Source organism: Lutjanus erythropterus, chromosome 18, assembly GCF_056507025.1.
Source record: "Lutjanus erythropterus isolate fLutEry1 chromosome 18, fLutEry1.hap2, whole genome shotgun sequence".
Classification (NCBI taxonomy): Eukaryota; Metazoa; Chordata; class Actinopteri; order Lutjaniformes; family Lutjanidae; genus Lutjanus; species Lutjanus erythropterus.
Window position 1 is genome coordinate 25,022,388 of NC_139334.1, and position 20,000 is coordinate 25,042,387.

At 38.9% G+C, this 20,000-nt stretch overlaps 2 protein-coding genes across 6 annotated transcripts in view; both read right to left on the minus strand.

Moving 5' to 3' along the window:
* Window positions 1-411: 411 nt before the first annotated feature.
* Window positions 412-7,589, minus strand: cox16 (cytochrome c oxidase assembly factor COX16). The gene is made up of 4 exons (XM_084743007.1): window positions 7,448-7,589; window positions 5,748-5,825; window positions 2,776-2,844; window positions 412-669 (listed from the first exon to the last, which is right to left on the minus strand). The coding sequence occupies exons 1-4, from the start codon at window positions 7,505-7,507 to the stop codon at window positions 556-558; spliced, it is 321 nt and encodes a 106-aa protein (XP_084599133.1). The 5' UTR covers window positions 7,508-7,589; the 3' UTR covers window positions 412-555.
* Window positions 7,590-9,051: 1,462 nt separating this feature from the next.
* The window catches only part of actn1 (actinin, alpha 1), a 91,478-nt gene continuing 80,529 nt past the window's right edge, over window positions 9,052-20,000 (minus strand). For 2 of the 5 annotated variants that reach the window (XM_084742175.1, XM_084742174.1), the window contains exons 18-21: window positions 18,434-18,580; window positions 13,036-13,101; window positions 10,961-11,119; window positions 9,052-9,656 (exon numbers count right to left, since the gene is read on the minus strand). In XM_084742175.1, the coding sequence (XP_084598301.1) occupies window positions 9,498-9,656; window positions 10,961-11,119; window positions 13,036-13,101; window positions 18,434-18,580 (531 nt within the window). In that variant the 3' untranslated portion in view covers window positions 9,052-9,497. Of the gene's footprint in view, window positions 9,657-10,960; window positions 11,120-13,035; window positions 13,102-13,462; window positions 13,544-18,433; window positions 18,581-20,000 lie in introns of all 5 variants that reach the window. The other 3 variants (XM_084742173.1, XM_084742172.1, XM_084742176.1) reach the window with 2 other exon arrangements.

Below are 20,000 nucleotides of genomic sequence, written 5' to 3' on the forward strand. Positions count from 1 at the left end.
CATCAATAATACTCTACTTTTACAATAAGAAACCACACATTTTGTATAACTAAAAGCAGGAATTATAGCCTACATGAGTGATTTGATCAGAATATTTTCTCAGTGTCATATGTTAATATTCTCTAGTATCACAACAGTTAATTTTCTGGACAAACAGGACAGGATTTGGGACAACTCCTTGCAAATTGGGACTGTCCTGAATTTTTGAGCACGTCTGGTCACTGTCCTAAAAATACCTTTAGCTGCTGACCCTGTCCACAGCAGGACACTGCTTGTGAGTGTGCCGACCGTCCATCTCCTCTGGGTAACACACTGACTGTAGAAAACCCGACTTCAAACGATCTGAACTATCCCTTTAAAGTCCAACACAAGCCAAGACCAAACAAGTTGAGTCCATGCCCTCAAGTTGCAGCGTCGGGGTAATTTGGTCTCAGTGGCGTCTTTGCCACAGACTCCGTCCACTCTCGTCTGGTCCGTCCTGCTGCAGGGTGTGTGTGTGTGTGTGTGTGTGTGTGTGAGAGTGCAGTCTGCTCCGCCTGGTGTCCCTGCACCTCCTCAGTCTTTTTTATTCTGTCTGGTGCGCTGCTGCTCCTGGTACTCCCTGGAGTCCTCCCAGGGACGAGGACCACGGATGTTCTTCCACTCCTCCAAGTTCAATTCCTTTATCTTCTGCAGAGAGGACAAAAAAAAAAAAACACAAGAGGAGACGAGGTTTAAACTTCAGGATGCCAATAATTCAATACTTTAAATAGAAAATTCAGACCAGGCAGATTTAAGAGTATCTGAAAACAGAACAGGATTTTTTAACTCTCTGAAAGTATCAAGAGGGCAGAAAAGTTTACGTGAACACAAAACATTTCAAAGTCAATTTAGGATTCTTTTCTCAGTTTGCTCGCTGTAGTCTGAAATGACCAGATGTAGAAAAGTCAGACCATCTGGTGTTTCACACAGGTGAGAAGAGGCAAGAATTAAGCTGTCAGAGCTCTTCAGAGCAGCGTGTTGGATGGTCGAATAGCTTTAGTCACCCCACCACCACCGCTGCCACCAAAATTACAGGCCTGTGTCTCACAATTTCTGTAATTTTCTAAAACTGACGATCTGTCATACACCCATTTGTGCAGATGTGTGCAGTTATTTCCATATTTAATTGAAGCGTTGCTTCCCCTCCTCTTCATGACAGCTGTCTTACTTTTTAAAATAATATAAATATTAGTTTTATTGATGATGTATTTCAGTAACATACAAATCACAACAAAAATCCCTGCCCAAAACCTAACAAGAAAACCTAACCAAAGGGTGCACACATGACACACATTAACATGCATGGAAGAGGGATCTCAACACCTAAGTTCATCATAGTCAAGAGTTAATAACACAAAAGCACATAGCGATATATATCCTCTATGTATGATTATTAGGCACAACCCGTCACAACTGAGAATATGCAGGAACAAAAAAAAACAAAATTAAAATATTCTTTTAACTGAAATTCAGCATCAAACACATTTCCATAAGATGAATTTAGAATATTTTATGCATACGTCATCCATTTGTGTGCATCTGAAATACCCTGTTTGAGATTTGTAGGTGGAAATAAAAACAAAAACACAGAAAACTTTGTACAGTTACAGGTGATGTAAATAATTCTAATTTATGGTTAACATACACTGGTATATTCTCTATTTTGTAAATGTCCATTTTAGTGTCCATCAGTGCATTTAAATTTGGTGAGTGAGGTCGTATTCATGCCTCATCTGAGTGCCTTATTTATAATGCATACTGTTTGCACTGTCACTGGTCACTGCTTCATCCAAGACCCTTTTTCTATAATACATAATGTAGGTGTGTAGTGTAGCTGCTCAGCAACATCAGTATCAGGGTTGAATGACTTCTCGAACTTAACAAGTATGGATAAAGTACTTTTTACAACTAAAATTTGTCGATATCTGTACCTGAGATGAAGTAAAATCATCATTGGGTGACTCATACTGCATGTGTTCTATTCACTGACTCACTGAAGTTTATTCATTCAAGTTTATATATATTAAAAAAACTAATAGTTCTTAAACTTAAGACTTAAACTTAAACAGTGATTTGAGCCTCAAAGTCTGAGGCTAAATATAGCAACTTTTGCCTTAAATGAACAACTTCTGGTTAGTCTGGTTCAAACCCTGTCCATTCCAGACACAGTATAGATAATTTAATTGGTTGAACAAACACATATAGATGATGATATTCCTGAAACTGCAGTCACTAATAATCAACTGTCAACTGCTTGCAGACATCTATAGAAAAACAATATTTTATTACAGATTTAATACTAACCAAACTTCACACATCTTCAGATTTCCAGCTTTCAGATTATGTAGACCACCTCTATGTGGCTAAGAGATGCACTGCTATCTCTCGTTAAAAATACCGGTTCCCTCTTAAAAAAGACAAAAATGGGTCAATGTGAGTGAGGGGTGAGTGGAAGAGGTTAAATATTGAGGATTCAGCTAGGTGTGCTACTTTACTTTAGCAGTGAACACCAAATGCCCAAAACTGAGAACGGTGCTACTAATGATCCAACCCTTCTTGAGTTATTTTAAAGCAGTGTTTGACCTGGAGGCTGCAGCATTCAAGCACACTTGCACGGTCCCAGTTTCCTCCTAAATATTTAAAATGATGTGAAATTGTGTAAAGTTACATACAATTCCCACGTTTTTACTTCTCTAACCTAGCCAGCGTGTTTTTAAGATCCCCGATAAAATGTCTCACCCGGTTTCTCCTTACCTCATACTCCTCCTCCAGGATCACCGACTGCCGCTGGACGTCCACTTTGGCCTCCAGCGAAGGATCCAGCTGAGAGAAAGTGGAGAAGAAATGTTTCACGCAGAAAGTCACAGATTCATAACAACATGGAGGAAATGAAAACAAAGCAAAGACAGGAAGAGAAAGGAAAAGATGCAGAGGGGGTTCTTGTTTAAGAGATGGACATTATTAGTCATTAAAAGTCATTAGTGTTAGAAGAGAAATTCAGAATATTAAAGGAAGAGGGTGTTTTGCCATCTGTAGTTCAATTCATTTGGTCTGAACCAATAGGAAAAAAACAGATGGTGCATTGTTATATTTTAGTTCTGGTCTAATTTCTGTTGACATTAACTTTTTTTTACAAACAAACCAAGACGAGTAAACATGAAGTTTTAAAGACTGACAGGTAACTCGTTGACTGGTCGAAATCTAATTCTGGTGACTGACAGAAGTTCATGCAGCACTTTAATGTTCCTGATGTGTAATTTCATGTTCTTTACTGTCACAAAAAGCTCATAAAGCATTAACTGATTATAAGCATTATTAGACTGCAAATCACTGCACGTATTAATAATGGATCACAGGTAGAGACGGGATGAAAAGGAGGCGTCAAGTACAGTAATGATTTGTGCTCATACTGTGGGATCTCTGTCACAAACTTAAATGGACTGACCATGAAGTGACAAAGTACACAGAGTAGAATACAAACTGCAGTTTAAAGAGCTTTTTAATTGTTAACCGGGGAAAATACCTGCGCTGATATGCATACCTTTTACCAACGAATTACTGTTTTTGCTGAAGGAGTCTGGTGTCTTTGAACAGATTGATATTATGGTGATTTCCTACTGAAAGAGGCTCTCTGAAAACTGAAAACTGATAGATTTTCTACGGTGCCTTTTTTCATCTGGCTAAAATACATTTGTACTCCTGCTGCTTCTCCAAACTGGGGGCCTACCGACAGTCAAATACACTGACTACGGATAAGTACCTCATACAACCCCACTTTAAAAAATCCAAACTAAATGAGCCTTGCATGGTTGCAACTTTCGACCGGAGCTGTGAGAAGCCCCTTCAGGCAGCATCTCCTCCTCATCTTCTTTGTGCATTATTTCTTTAATGTATAAATGATGACATCTGCTGAAGAGGTGAAGTAGCTTTTCGAGCCAGGCCCAGAGATCAACACTGAAGGTTTTTTTTTCTCCTCACCAGTGTCAAAGTCTGGCCTCTCCAAACCTGGAGGGAGGATCCAATTTACCCTGTTTTTACTCTGTAAATTATTCTGCTTGATTTGGCAACGGCATTACCAGGTTTAGTAAAAGAAAAACGAAAAAAAATTATGTGTCAGAGGGTTTTGGGAGAAAGAGACAAGTACAATGGAGCTATCTGGGTTTTGCAATTCAAATTGATTTTGCCCGAGAATAGGACTGAAATGATTCCCATTCTGAATCATTACTTTTAATGAGTTCTAATATTTCATAGCAATAACGCCGCAGTTACTCGGCTGACTGATGAGTTTCATAATTCCGTGATTGATTTTTAATTAGACCTACATTACTACAGCAAATAAATAATATATAGAATATTTTGCAGCCTTCAGAGCAGGGAATTAATGGGGAAAATAATTAGCATGATACATGTTATGGAGGTGTTATTAGCTTTTCTTCAGCTGCCACAAGACTCAAAAACAACTAAGAGGTGAGAAAACACACAAAACCTGCAGAGTGAGGACAAAAGGCCATCAGGTCCATCTCTGCCTGCAGGCTAAATTAAATCGTTGAGGAGAAAATGCAAATTGGATCATACAGTGACTTAACTCTGAGACAGTGGTTTTAATCATTTAAATGGGCAAATATCTGTGAGAACTAAATAATGAAAACAGTTCCAAGTAACAACTGGAAGTGTGCTTTTAATCATGTGAGTCCTGTGTTTAGATATTCAGTGCATTAAATTACATGTGCACACACACGCTGAGCATCTTTGCTCAACAGGGCCTGAGAGGAGAGCGGTTCAGTCTGCCGCAGGCCCCGTCAGAACACAAGAGAGCGAGGAGTGCGAGGGCAGCTGCACGGGCACGCTGCCAGGGGCGCCGTGCCTCCTCTCCACCGCCGTCATCCACAGTCTAGTGCCGCCTCACATTGGACAGTAATAAGAAAAGATGCCCCCTGCCATCTGGCTCCCACCCAGATGACGTGCATCAGCGTTTGTCAGAGTAAAATAGCACAAAACAGCCACTTCTCCTCGTGGCCAGCTCATCGGATCGTAATGGCTTCTAATAAAGGGCCGGTCTTCTGTCATTTTAATGAATTGGGTCTGTCATTTAATGAATTATTGGAGCTTGTTCTTGCTTGTTAGAAAAGCCTGTCAGTGCCGCATGCCCGCAGTAACTGACATGATGGATAGACAAAAGTATCTAATTAAGTTCCCTAAAAAAATCATACATAAGCCGAAATCCACCACACCGAAGTGTGAGAATCCAGCTTCACAGACATAGAAACATTGTGCAGTGTGCTATTTTTACACTGTTCAGGTTGAGGAAAACAATCATGACTCTCACATGAAATTATATGTCTGACCACTGGGAGGAGCCATTGCACACTGGTTGTGTCTTTTTACAGTTGTGTCTGACCCTTTTAGTGTTTGCAAGGTTTCTTGTACAGTTATTATAGTTTTGTATTTTTCATCTGTTTTTGTTTTGTTTTCAATTTTTGTTTTAAACTCAGCTTAGTTTCAGCTAGTTTGGAGAATGGGTTTGGTCATTTCAGTTTTGTATTTCTGATAAAAAATAGGGGTCGTTTTAGTTCAGCTTTCAGTCGTTTTAGTTTTTTATTGTAATGGAGGATTATTTGTCAGGGTGATGGTGGAAATGTGAGAATATAAATTTAATCTACTTTCATATTTATCACATGCAAATTTCCATTAATTATGTGAAATGTAAGAGTTAATTTACTACAAACCTTTTTTCTGATCTTCTGGGCATCATATCGAATTTGTGTAAACTCTTTCAGGCCAAAGGAACCTCCAACTACGAGCAACTGAAAAAACATTGAAAGTACAAATGGTTTGTTAATTTAATCCAAAGTACTGATGAGCGAGTGTTTCAACAACAGTTCTATTCAGAGACCTTCTTCTGAATAATGGGAAAATAATGTGACAGTAACACTAATGCTCAGTTACCCATGATAAATTTTATGAATATTATTTGAGAATTAATCATTTAAGAACATGATCCTTTAACCCAGTTAAAGAGCTTCACAAATTACTGTACAGCCTACAACATGACCACAAAGTTGAGAAAACAACAAAGACTGAATTTTACAACCTCCATGAAGGTTTTTTGCAGGGCTGACAACACTGAACTTTGCAGATTCCGATTCAGCAGTTAAAGATTAAAGTTAAAGGAAACTTAAATAATATAGACAGCTGATAGAAGGCCGGGTTTCTGTGGGACTGAGAAAAAACATCTGTGTCCTATTTCAGCACCATGGACAGCGACATGGATTTATCAATACACAGTACAGTTAGATTACTGATATTTCAGTGCCATGGTCGAGGCCACAGACTCTAACTTGCACAAAACTTCAGATAAACGATCAATGAGTCAGACAGACAGACTCACACATTCAACTGAAACAACCTTCTACCCCTGCACTCTCTCTGTTACTAGGCTGATGGAGTGAGAGGATGGCAGGTTAACAAGGGGGATGTGTTCTCATGCCTACTGAGTTCATCAAAATAAAATTAGTAGCCAAATATTTTGATAATCAATTAATTGTAGGGCTGCAACTAATGATTATTTTCATAATCGATTAATTGAGAAAATAATTAACTGATTCATTGATTAATAGTGGTTTGCCAATACAATGTCATAAAATGGCGACAAATGTTGATCAGTGTTTCCCAAAGCCCAAGATGACATCGTAAGATATTCAGTTCAGTGTCATAAAGGAGGAACCAGAAAATTTCATATTTAAATGCTGGAATCAGAGAATTTTGACTTTTATGTTATAAAATATTACTCAAACAATTAATCGATTATTACAGTAGTTGGCATTAGTTTAATAATCGATTAATAATCAATTAAACCAAACTGTACTGTCATACAGCATTTTTATTTACACTGATATATAAATATATTTTTTTTTTCTTCTATGTTCTGTAGGCATATACATACCTAACTCTAACTGTATATTGCTCTTTGGGAAAATAAAGCACATACTTTAACTATATATATTGTTTTATTTTCTATTATTGCCATTTTCTCCCTGTGGCAGTAGATTGTAGATACTTTTACACACCTTTGTTTTTAGATTTTCTTTCTTCTAATTGCTCTGTGATATATTTTTCTATTCTTGAATGGGAGCACCTGTATTTCTGACTCTAAACAAGACAATGTTAGTGCTCGAAGTTAGATACTGTGAGGTGAGAAACAGAAACAGCACTTGTAACTAAACTGTTCTTTAAAATAATAACTGTCATTGTTGTGAAGTCTGAAATTTTACTTTAATTTCAACATTAAACGGACAAAATAACTCCTTTAGACGTTTGACACCTGCGTTATGTATCATGAAACTGCTAACTAGCTAGTAAAAGTGTTAGCTAACAGGCTAATAACCGCTTCGTAAATATTTTAAAGGTAAATATAAAAGTTACTTACCAGCATTGGGACTCCATATTTCACTGTTTTGTTCCTCCGCAACGCTTTTAAGCTGAACATGACTTTTCTTTCCAGCTACAAGTCCATTTTACTGAAGCAAACGCCGGGCAGGTCACAGCAGGGAAACGTTTCCTGAACGGGTCCGACCCACTAAACTGTCCGTACAGTTGTGGAGACGAGATTAAAGGTTCCGGTGTGTGGGAAATGCGTTTTTAAATGTCAAGAAAGCAGACAAAAGGTTGTTAAATGTTACTGAGAGGGTTTGTATCAAGGTTTATCATTGGTGGTATTTTATTTAAAATTTAACTGTAGTGTTGTGAAAGATTTTTGTACATTAATACCAAAGGCGTATGTATTCAGCTTCTCATAGACATAATATTTACTTAAATATATTATACACTGGCGTTTTTGCGTGTTTTACTACGAGCACTCACAGTTTACATGACTGCAGCCCATGTCACCAAGAACATTTGAACGTTTTCCTACCATTTCTGCAGCTGCTGGTTTCAGGTCACACTCCTGTCAGTCGACCCACTCAGGTGTTTTCACTTAATTTGCCTGATTAGAGCTTCTTGCAGGCAGCACTGAGTGGGACTGTGCTCTGCTTGAATGATATTAGGGTTTTTTTTTTTGTAGCTTTTAGGGTGGAGCCAAGTTTGAATTACCAACTGGGCAAAGCAGGTAACTGCCTCTGTGCCCCAGAGCTCAGGGGGCCCCTAATACTCCAGGTTCAACTGACCTTTTTCATGGCAGCCTTACTGATATGAAAATAGCAGGATAAACACAGGTGTTACCAATGATACCAATTAAGGTCCCATTCCATTTAGTGTAGCACAGCCTTTCCAATGACCCAAGACACACAAGAGCAGCGAACGTAAATTAGTATAATTCGTAAAGGTGGCGATTGTCTGTCGTGACTTAAATCTGAATTTGTTTGTTGATATACTGTTTGCACCACAAAAACAACTGTAACAGAGCTTCGTCTCAGCAGCCATGTCGATATGGACGCCACCTCACACCTCCACCACCTTTTAAACACATATCTGTAATTTTTCCACCTCTATCACATTTACAGCAGCTTATGTTTATAATCTAATGCAGTTTCTAACTATTAAATCAATAAACCTCTTGTAATTTTGCACAGTATTGTGATGTTTGTACTGCAGTTATGTTTAGCTTAGCAGCAGTTTTGACTGTCAAAACTGTTTTAACTACTATTTTAAACATTTTCTTCTTAAATTTAGCACTTTCTCTAAGTTTTCTGCACTGTCTTAGTAATTTTGCACCATCTTGCGCCGACAGTCAACATCTTCAGGTCCGCTGTGTGACCCAGACAAGGACATTCTGTACTCCTGTGTAGGTTTATGTATGTTTATGTAGTCTTGTGTAGGTCTGTTTAGTCTTAGTTGGTTCTGTGTTTTCTTATGTGTTGTTCTAAGTAGCACCATGGTCCTGGAGGAATGTTCTTTCATGTGTGTTTATGTTTGAAATGACAATAAAGAAGAGTTCACAGCTCCGGATGAAAGTCAAATTGCAAACAGTGAAGGTAAATCCATAAAAACCACAGGAGATCCCTGCAGTAAACACAGAGTAAGAAGAGAAAGTATAGCAATTTTTCTTTATTACAATTTTTGTCTCATATTTTCAATCAGGTGAAGAAAAATACCTTTTTTTGTTCAGTATAATAAAATATGTTAACTTTATTCATTTTATGAAGAAAAACAATGACAACAAGAAAATAAAAACAGAAACAAACATTTTTCTCTCTCCCTCTTTGTAAACCTGGAGAGCTGCTGCATTGCGTGGGAAGCAAATACAACGGAGACAGAGTGTGAGGGAGCAGTGAAGAGGCTGGAGAGGTGGAGGAGGAGGAGGAGAAGGGGGAGGAGAAGGAGGAGACGGGGGATAGTGACAAAAAGATAAGGCCAGAGACATACAAAAAATGAGCGTAGTAGGACAGGAGTGTGGTGAGGGGGCAGTCGGAGGACGTGGCGGTGATCAGAGCAGGTAGGCTGGTGGTCCCGAGTCAGGACGACTGACGACAGAGTGTTCAGAGGTCGCTCTCTCCGTACAGAGCGGTGGAGAACGACATGTAGTCGAGGGCTCCGGGCACGCCGTCGGGGCCGGTGTAGGGCGCCATGCGGGCTATGCAGTACTCGGCCTGGTCTGGAGGCAGCTCCCGGCGCAGCTCGTCAGCTAAAATGTAGTTCTGTCGAGGATGAGAAACATAACATTACATTTGTTATATTAAAATTGTAGCTGTTAGTAATAAATACATTATACTGTCAGAAGAAACAGATGCTGAAAACTAAAATGAAGAAATAAAGAGCTGGTGTCTGGGTTTACAATGTTTTTATCACTTTTATCCACTTTGAGCTCACTTTTTGGTTTGCTGACTAATTAACTAAAGTCAAGTGACCTTCCTTAAATCCCGCCCCTTTTTGCTCTGTGCACCAATAACAGTTGAACAAGGCTGGTACACCTCGCTCACCTTTAACCTTTTATGTTTGCTCTACTTATATATGCAATGTTCCAGGCTTGGTTAGGTTGAAAAGAAAAACAAATTATAACAATGATTAAAAGATGACACCGGAAGACCTCTAACAGCCATAAATAGTCAAATTCTAAGTTAGCTAATGTTAGCAAAATGCTAACTAGCCAATGATTGATGATTAGCTAGTGTTTGGCTAAAATTAGCTAACTTAAGATGTGACTATATACATAGTGCAGGTGTAACAATTTCAATATTAAATAATAAAAAAACAATCAAAACGAGCTTTCAATTTTAATAATAAATATAATAACAACAGTTCAAAGAGGACACTGCAGTTTACTGACCATTATATCAGACTTGATACTGTATAAATTGTTTTCTTTTTAAAGAGGAATTTGAAAACTTAAATGTCAAGGCATAAAACCAAACATATCTTGATCTTTCCAAATTAAGACTTGATAGTCTAACTATGGCAAAGTCGTCAGTGCTAAAACAAGAGTTTTCTAGATTTACGCTATTTAAGCAGACTACTTAAAGCATCATTAAACCTGCAATAACTGATTTTTGGCCTTCTGGAGGAAGTTAAAACAAGATGTAATCTCTAACATATTGCAAACTATTAGGTTGATTTTGCAAAACTGTTTCAGCAAGTCCAACACTGACTCTCTTTTCAGCTCTGTCTTGGTCTCCACCGACTCCTGAGGGAAAATATTTGTCTCTCTAGCTGAGAAACGGTCAACTATGTTCACCAGCCAGCCGCTAACTTTGTTTGTCTGCTGTTTGGTGTTGAGCAGGTAGTGTACAGTGGGTTTGTCAGAGTGTTTTCAATGAAACAGCTGCCTGTTAACTAACTGTAAACTAAAACATTGAGCTTTAATTTCTTTGTCTCTTTCCTTCTACCCTTAAACTGTATTAAATATTCATGTTTTGGCCACAAGGGGCTTAAACAACAATAGGAACATCTCCTCTGCCTCACTGTTACTCTTCTTTGATGGTATTATAGCATGATGCTGCTGTACCTTGTCTCCTGCCAGGACCTTGAAGGAGGCCATGACTTGGTCGGCGGTGTCTGTGTCGGCCGTCTCGCGGGACATGAAGTCGATGAAGGCCTGGAAGGTGACGATGCCCATCCTGTTGGGATCCACTATGCTCATGATGCGGGAGAACTCGTTCTCGCCCTGGTGGCAACAGAGAGGAACTGTGAAGGCTCGGTCGCCGAGGTGACAGTCTCCACGGCAACACACCAAAACACACACACACACACACACAAACATACACACAGAGCAAACGACAGACGTTCTGCAAACAGAGACAGAACTTATTTTGTTGATTGTTCGGCACAAATATGTCACTCGTTCTTGAGAATTGGGACAAAACTGTATTTTGAGGGTTTTTTGTTTTTTAATCTACAATTATGCTGTGAAAATAAATTTTAAAAGATCAAACTCTTGCTGCAGAACCTTGTAATTATTTACTAAATAGCTTTTTTTTGCAGCTGAGGACTTGAATTTTGTCAACTCTGTCAGACAAACAAAAGTTTGTCAGTTTTTGTTGCATAAAATACAAGCTTGTTTAGTTTGTTGTATAATCATAACATCTGACATGTTTTTATTCAAGAAATAAATAACTTTATAATGGTTCCCAGCGGCAATTTTGGTTGATAATGTAGTTTGTCTTTGTGAGAAAAAACATATAATATGATTTATTGCACATATTAGGTGAACCATGATTTTTTTGTTGACATAAACGCATTTTATAAATCATTACATGCAAATATTTAATGAATATAACAGAAAAAAATCTTCTGTATGACTTCACTATGATGGAGTTGACAACCAGCTGACGGACTTTTTTGATTGACTGGCTCAAGGGGGGCACTGATTTATTTATTTATTTAGTAAATTGTAAAAAATAAATAAATAAATAAAAAAATAATAATAAAAAATAAAAAAAATAATTACAAACAAATTATTGGGGCAAAAAGTGGGAATACTCGCACAGCATTTCAGATAATTTATCAGTGAACTATAAAAAAGGGGAAGGACTTGATAAATATCCACTTTTCTTGCTCCTTTTCGGACATTAATTATTCATTCCTGCTGAATATTTGCTGTTAAGTTAATTTGTTACTTTTGTTTGCTTTTTCGTAAGTGAATATTCTACTGTATTTTCATTTAACATTTGAAATAAAATAAAATCTGATCTAAAAAGATGGAATTTCTGGAGGAGCTGACCTCTTACATTTTCTCGTTTCATAGCATCATGACAGTGAGCAGCCATCTTATTTTTTAAAGTTGCTAAAAGTTCTCTTAATGCAAGAAAAAAAAATACTAATCCACACAAAAAATATTTCATACACAGTACCAGTCGAAGGTTTGGACACACTTCTCATTAAATATTTTCTTTTCTGTTTTCTTGATTTTGTAAAGAAATGGTTCAGATTACACCAACAGTGTACATTAAAGCAAAAGGTGTCCACTTTAAAAAATCTAAAATATCAAAAACTTTTGCAAACAAAAAGACGTAGAAAGAAGGAATATAAAAGAAATATAAATGACTCTCACACACTTTCTGTGAGAAGACAGTGTGTGTGTCTTTTAAATTTTAGATCCTTAAAAAACCAAAACAGATTTGACCTTGTTTTCATGTTTTGTTTACTACATAATTCCATATTTTATTGTTTTGATGTTTCCATCATTAATCTACAATGTGGAAAAGTAGAAATAATAATACAGAAAAAAAATTTGATGAGACGTGTACAAACTTTTGACTGGTGCTGTATATAAATTGTCAATAAAAATAGGAGTAAGAGTGTTAAAGTTTTGAGGTAGGACATGATTTATCCCAATTCTCAAGAACAGGTGAATGAGAAGTGAATTTTAAATTAAACTGAGGTACCATTGAGTAAATTCTAATATATTCCTTTGATAAAGCTCTATGGAAAATAAACAATATTTTAAAATAAATCTACAATAACAAAAACAAGCAATAAAAAAAAAAAAAAATAAAATTAAGGTTACAGCTGTCCATTACCATTTCCATCAGGTCTCGTTAATCACACACAAACAAACTTGAAGAGTGCTCATGGCTTTACCAGGTTGTAACCAATGGAGATAAGGCAGGTTTTGAAGTCTTCAGCATCCATGATTCCTGATCTCTTCTACAAGGTCAGCGATGAGACAAGGAGGAGGAGGAGGAGGAGGAGGAGGAGGAGGAGGAGGAGGAGGAGGAGGAGGAGGAGGAGGAGGAGGAAGATGGAGAGGAGCAGGGACAGTGGAGGAGAATGGTCAGGAGAGTAAAGGGTGAACAAAGAGTAGAATTAAGGAGGGAAGCAGCAACAGTCCACAGTGTGGAGGTTGGAAGGTGAAATCACAAAGGGAATTAAGACCACAGGGATCAGCAGTAAAGGTGGGAATAACAGGAAAACAGGAGAGAAATACAAGGGGGGAAAAGTACAAAAGAAAAAAAAAAAAGAAACCAGTTAAACTTCTCACAGCGGGGGTGTGGCTACGTTTAAGTACCTGTGCATCGTTGGCGATATCGAAGCCCAGGCTGATCAGGCAGGCCTTGAACTCCTCCGCGCCCAGAGTGCCCGAGTGGTCCTGGGGTGTGGGAGGCCAGTGTCAGGCGAGGCGTCGGGGGGCCACAGGCCATGCAGCAACACATACAGCGGTGTCAGTGACGGTGAGGAGGGTGGATGAGGTGGGACGGACGGAGGAGGTGGGTGGGTGAGGTGGTGTTGGAGGAGGGAGTGCATCATGCACAGGAGAGGAGGAGGAGGTGAGGGTGGGTGGGTGGGGGGGAGGGGGGCCATGCACAAGATAGAAAACAGAGAACACAGTGCATATTCATTAGGATCTGGCAGGTGAACACACGGTGGCAGCAGTGCTGCCATGCTGGCGAGGGCATTCAGAGGCGTTAATGTGCAGTGGTGCAGGCAGACTACAGGGCCCTGTGGTGGGGTTATTCATATCGCCGATGGCACACGTACTTAACGTCACAAAATATTCTCTTCTGACATAAAAGAAATATATATCTATTTACCTTTGTTGTACAGCATCAAAGCAAACACATCAGTCACATTAATTTTCCCTTAAACTTGTTAACATAAATGTAAATATACAGACGAGGGCTGCAGCTAACAATCATTTTTACTGATTATTTTCTCTGTTTATCCGTTAGCTGCTGGCCTGTATACAGAAACGCTGAGAGGAAAGTGAGAAAAATTAAATTTGGAATTGTTTCTCTTCTGTCTTTGTGACTTAAGAACAGGTGAAAAAAAGTTTTTGCTGAGATAATCAGTCTAAATTCCTTCATTTTGTTCTACATAGGGCAAAAAGCATTCATGCACATATATGTTACATATATGTAACTTGTGTTTAGAGTGCATGGAGAGATTAAAACTCACCTGGAAAAGAAAACATGAATGCTTTTAGTTCTATTAAGAACCTGGTGACATGGTGCGCTTCAGCCTCCTGTGGCCAAAATGAGTATTACAACAACAAATGCAGAAAAATTATCCTGATCCTGAAAAAATTAAATAAATGAATAAATAAAAATTCACCTAACTCACCTAACTTCATTGCTAAACAACCACCATTGCAGATGCCAAAAAATCCTGTTGAGTACACAACTCAACAAAATATGTCGTGTTTTTAGACATTTTAGTGCATAAATGTTACATATCATAGCTTTAAGGAAATTAGAACGCAAATCTTGGAAGAAACCTTTTTTTTCATCTGTTCAGTTCTTGAGTCATAAACACAGAAGAGAAAACAACTTGGATCAGACTGTTCTTTCTCTCTTGCCTCTCAGAGTTTCCGTACCTATAATATGTCAGCAAAAAAAGTCAAACATTAGTTCCAGACGCTCAGGTTACACCTTAAAATGTCTCATTTTGTGTGATATACAATCTAAAACCCAAACATTTTCAGCCAAATATCATACAACAGAATTAGTTATCACAAGGAGATCACATGGAAAAGCTTAAATGAGTGATTTGGTATAAGAAATAGATCAGAGACACAGCAGTTTGGGGGAATTTTACTGTTTTTCCAACTTTCCCTGAGTCAGAAACTAATAAATTCCTCTGGACAGACCTTTTCTATGTATTTGTTGTAGTCTAAAGTTATGTCAAACAGAAATATGAAGCTATCTCGGCTCCATTGTTTGGTGTCTCTGTGGTATCAAATAATATAATCATGATCCCACAGACGTCCAGGAAGTGAGAAAAACCTAAGCTGAGAGGAGGCCCACAGTCTCAGACCCTGAAGACCCTTGACATACAAAAAGACTTTATCATAATAACTCAATCTCTCAACTAACTGATACAGCAACTTATTATTCCAGCTCTGCAAATTATTATTTTCACTATAGATTAACCTGTTGTTCTGTTTTGGTGTATTTAATTGATTGTTAAGCCTATAAAATGCGAGAAAATAGTGAAAGACATCCTTCTTAATTCCCTAGAAGCCAAAGTAAAATCTTAAAATAGCTTGTTTTGTCAGACCAACGTTGCAAAATGCAAACTTATTTGATTTGTACTAATGTAAAACATTGACAAACAGCAAATCCAACCATTCGAGAAGCTAAAATCAGCAAATGTTTGATAAATTTGCTTGATAAATTACTTATTTATCCAGACTTCTATTGATGGACCAAGTGACTTATTGTTTCAACACTGGCTCAGACTGAATTAATTCTTCCCCATCAAACTCAAGTCAAACTGAAATGAAAATTACTCTTTTCTAATCAATCTGATTAATCTGGCGCTGTGGCTCAGTGCACCACCTTCCCCTCACACCTACTAACAAATGTCAGGCTGAAAGCCTCAGTGGAGGAGGAGGTTTAATCCGAATGAAATATGAAACAAAGGCACAAGTTCAGGTCCACAGTCGTCATCCTGTGGGCTCCAGTCGTCAACCTGAGGTATTGATTAACAATAGAGACGCTCTGGAAAAATGCATGAGGTAATGGTGGAGTCAGCAGGAGAGCTGGGGTGAGGAGGGCGACGAGGAGGAGGAGGAGGGGGAGGAGGAGATGAGGGAGGCTAAATAAAAACTCATCCATAATTGGTGCTGTTCCTGACATGTTGAGCCCCAGTGTAAACACTAAGTTCTGGAGGCAGGAGGGGGTCAAAGAAAGCAGGTTTTATAGAAACAGCCTTCAATGGCAAGATATTTAGCAGCTACCTGTCGTTTAAACATGGTCCTCAATCTCTGCCTGCTTTGTATCTTTAGATCATTTTAATTTAATACTGACGTCTTTGTATTTCACAATAAAAGGATTTAGCTGGTTGTTGATATGACTGAGAGCTCCTGAGCTTTTTAAGATGAGTGTCGTGTCACTGAGCTGAAACCAGGCGGTAAGGTCAGGTCGGTCTGATGCATTTCACACTCAAACTGTACACTCTGCACACTCTTCTGGTTAAAGGATATAAAGGATTTCTGTTAGCGACACCTCGGGCAGCATGACACGACATCTTAAACCCGGAAACGACATATTCTCACCTTAACTTCTTTGTTTTCTCGATGCAGTCTAAATGTATGAAAGACAAAGTCGTGACTCCACATGCTAGAAATTCATACGTCCGTCTTTAAAGCAGGAGTTTGGGAAATACGGTTTATCATTTTTTTTGCTCAGAGTTAGATGAGAAGATTGATACCACCCTCATGTCTGTGCAACAAATATGAAGGTATGGCTGCTGCAGTTAGCTTAGCAATCGTCAAAATCCAGGAAGTCACTGCTGCTGAAGATAATCTAAAGCTAAAATAAGATAACCATCAGCTGACATTAAGCTTATATAAGTCCAGATGAAATAAAAATGCTTTTTTAAAATCACATTAAACCACCCTTTCGCACCTATTTAGCCAAAAATGACAAAAAATCAACATCTTGGTATTTCTACATCAAAGTCCAATCAAGAAACTCCAGAAAAGTCCAGTTGCCAACAACAACTCTTAGTGAGTAGCTGACGTGTTCTTATGTAAGATAGAACAAACCAATGTCAATCAATTATGACATAAACCCAATCAATTAATCTTCATCTTTTAAAGATTCATTAGTTAGCTAGCTAGCAGCAACAGTATGGTGTGTTTATGCATCTCAAACTTTGTTCCATTTCCCTAAAATACTGTGATTCTGGGCCTCTTTAGCAGCTAGCTGACATTAGCTACAATGGGCTGGGGGCCGGGCCACACTGATTAATGTACAAAAGCATGACTTAATGACTGTATTCACTTATTTGGGTGAAACTGGAACATATTTTTTCAGAGTTTCTGCTAACTTAGCTGCCATTAGCGAGCGACAGAAATAGGCTCAGCAGGACTGGTACTGAACATAAAGTACTGAAAATAAAGTACAGAGGTGACAGAGTTTCCTGATGGAAAAATAGCTTTTACTTGTTGTTAAAGGAGTTAACTTTAACCGTTAACTGTAGTGCTTTTATCTTAGCCATGCAGCTAACTGACTGAGCCCCGTGAGCTTGGAGCCAAACAGGGCTCCCAGGTCTGTGTGACAAAACCAGCCCAGTAACAGATCAAAACCAGCCCAGTAACAGATCAAAACCAGCCCAGTAACAGATCAAAACCAGCCGAGTAACAGATCAAAACCAGCCGAGTAACAGATCAAAACCAGCCCAGTAACAGATCAAAACCAGCCGAGTAACAGATCAAAACCAGCCGAGTAACAGATCAAAACCAGCCCAGTAACAGATCAAAACCAGCCCAGTAACAGATCAAAACCAGCCGAGTAACAGATCAAAACCAGCCCAGTAACAGATCAAAACCAGCCGAGTAACAGATCAAAACCAGCCCATCGGCCAGTAAAACCCAGCGCCAGCAGGTGGAGAGCATAGGCATGCTGTATTTGTGAGTGTTTATGTGGGAATGCGTGCGACTTATACCAAGTCCGTGTGTGTATATGCTGATCTGTAGTCAGTTTGGTAGGATTTAGATAGAAATGAATTATTTCATTTCAAATATGGACGTGTATTTATAGATATTATTAATATATTTTGCATGCAAATTAGGTTCAATCGACCAGTCAACAAAAACAAAATTCATCCTGCGGCAACACAAAAAACACGGACATAGCAATCCCGGAGCCAAGCCTGGCAAGAAAACACCTTGGCTACTGTAAACGCCTATTCCAATCAATATCCATGACAAGTCCCTCCCTATCTGCCTGTTTTACAGAAGACACGCAAATATGCAGAAGCATTAATCTCTTCGCTTTCTGTTTCATGAGGACTTTAAAGACAGACATGAGACAGCCATTGATCCTTTCATCTAACTCTCTGCAACAGACTTCTCAAATGTTGACCTATTCCTTTAACAACACAAAATCTTTTGGTTCCTACTCCATTCTCACTTTACAGCGTGCGCATTTGCCACCAACCGAATCCAAACAGCTGTCCGCAAATGAGCAGCGGAGGATCTACAGCACCTCTGCTCGCCTTTTTGTCTGCCCACTGACTCAGGACGAGTACTGACCCTGTCGAAGTGGTTGAAGGAAGCCCGGAACTCGTTCAGCTGCTCCTGGCTGATGCCCTTGGCGTCTCGCGTCAAGATCTGGTTCTCGATTTCATTGATGGTGCGAGCGATGGTGGTGAGTAGCTGCTCCCAGCCCACACGGATGTGCTGCAGAGGAGAGACGGAGACACAAAGGCAGAGGAAGTTTAAGAGAGGCTGAGGAAGAGACAGATAGTCAAAGAGTCTCAGGGGTGTTTGATTTAGCCACGGGTGGTTGTGAATAAATGTTTGTTTTAAACCTGCGTGGAGGATCAGATGAGTGAGATTTTACAGCATCGGGACACTGAAGAAATCTCTGACATTTAACAGTGTCTAATGGTGGCTGACATTTCAAGACATTTTAATCTTTGATTACACACACACACACACACACACACACACACACACACACACACACACACAAGTCTTTGCCTGTTGTCATGTGTCTCTGAAGGCCACTGTGCACTTTGACCGTGAGGGAAAAAAAGGAAAATGCCAACCATCAGCTAGACTCTCAACACTAGCATCTCCCAAACACAGAAAAATAAGAAAAAATATGAAAATACAGGCGGAGTCTCTGACACACACACCACCACACACTTCAATTGGGTCATAGATGATGGTTTAAAGTGAATGAGCGAGTCTAAATATTGTTTTTTTTTTTTTTTGCACACTACGCCTTTAAACCATAACAGAGAGGATGCCAACAAATGGCCAACAAAAAAAGAAATGCAAAATATTGTATTTGCATAAACACATGAACAAATTTGGCTCTTATAATCCGTTCCTGTCTCTTTATTAAATGCTCTGCACAGAAGCTGATTCTAGACATACACCTACATAATAGCTTTGAAAATGGGTCAGTTCATGTGCAGAATTTCAATAACAAGATTCATATGAATTATTTTGTCCAGTAAAAATAACTCTTGGCAGGCAGGGGACTGTAGTTTTCCAGCACTCGTCTGAGGAGCCAAAAAGTTAATTATGTACAATGGAGACTGGATGGTAAATTGCAGCGTCAGAAAAGTTGAGTATTAAACTCTAACAGACTTTCCTTTGGTTGTCTAAACATCCTGCCACCCGCTGCTTTGTTCTTTGCGGCAAACCGCAACCATCTGAACCCAACGCAACTTATAAAAAAAATACATAAAAAGTATTTACAGGGTTCAGTCGGGTCAGATGAGTTATGACTGACAGATCAATGACGGTTTCAGTGAGAAGTGAAAGCAGAAACATTAATTGGATGTTAACTAGATGAAGCAGGAATCTCAGTGTTTCCTTTGCCATGTTAGGTAATTTTAAAGGGGTAGTTCACTCAATGTATTTATCTAGAGTAGAAGGCGGTCAGCACGCTCCCAGTTTGGAGAAGCAGCAGGAGTACTGGTGTAGAAAGTGAAGCTGTCACTTGACGTTGGACAGAATTTTTCAACAGGAAACCACAGGTCTCCACACCAAATAAACTCCATTAGCAAAATAATTAATTTTACCGCACTGAACACAGGAGTAGCTGGTCTACTGCTGCCTCGAGTGGTTAGTTTGCTTGTGTTTT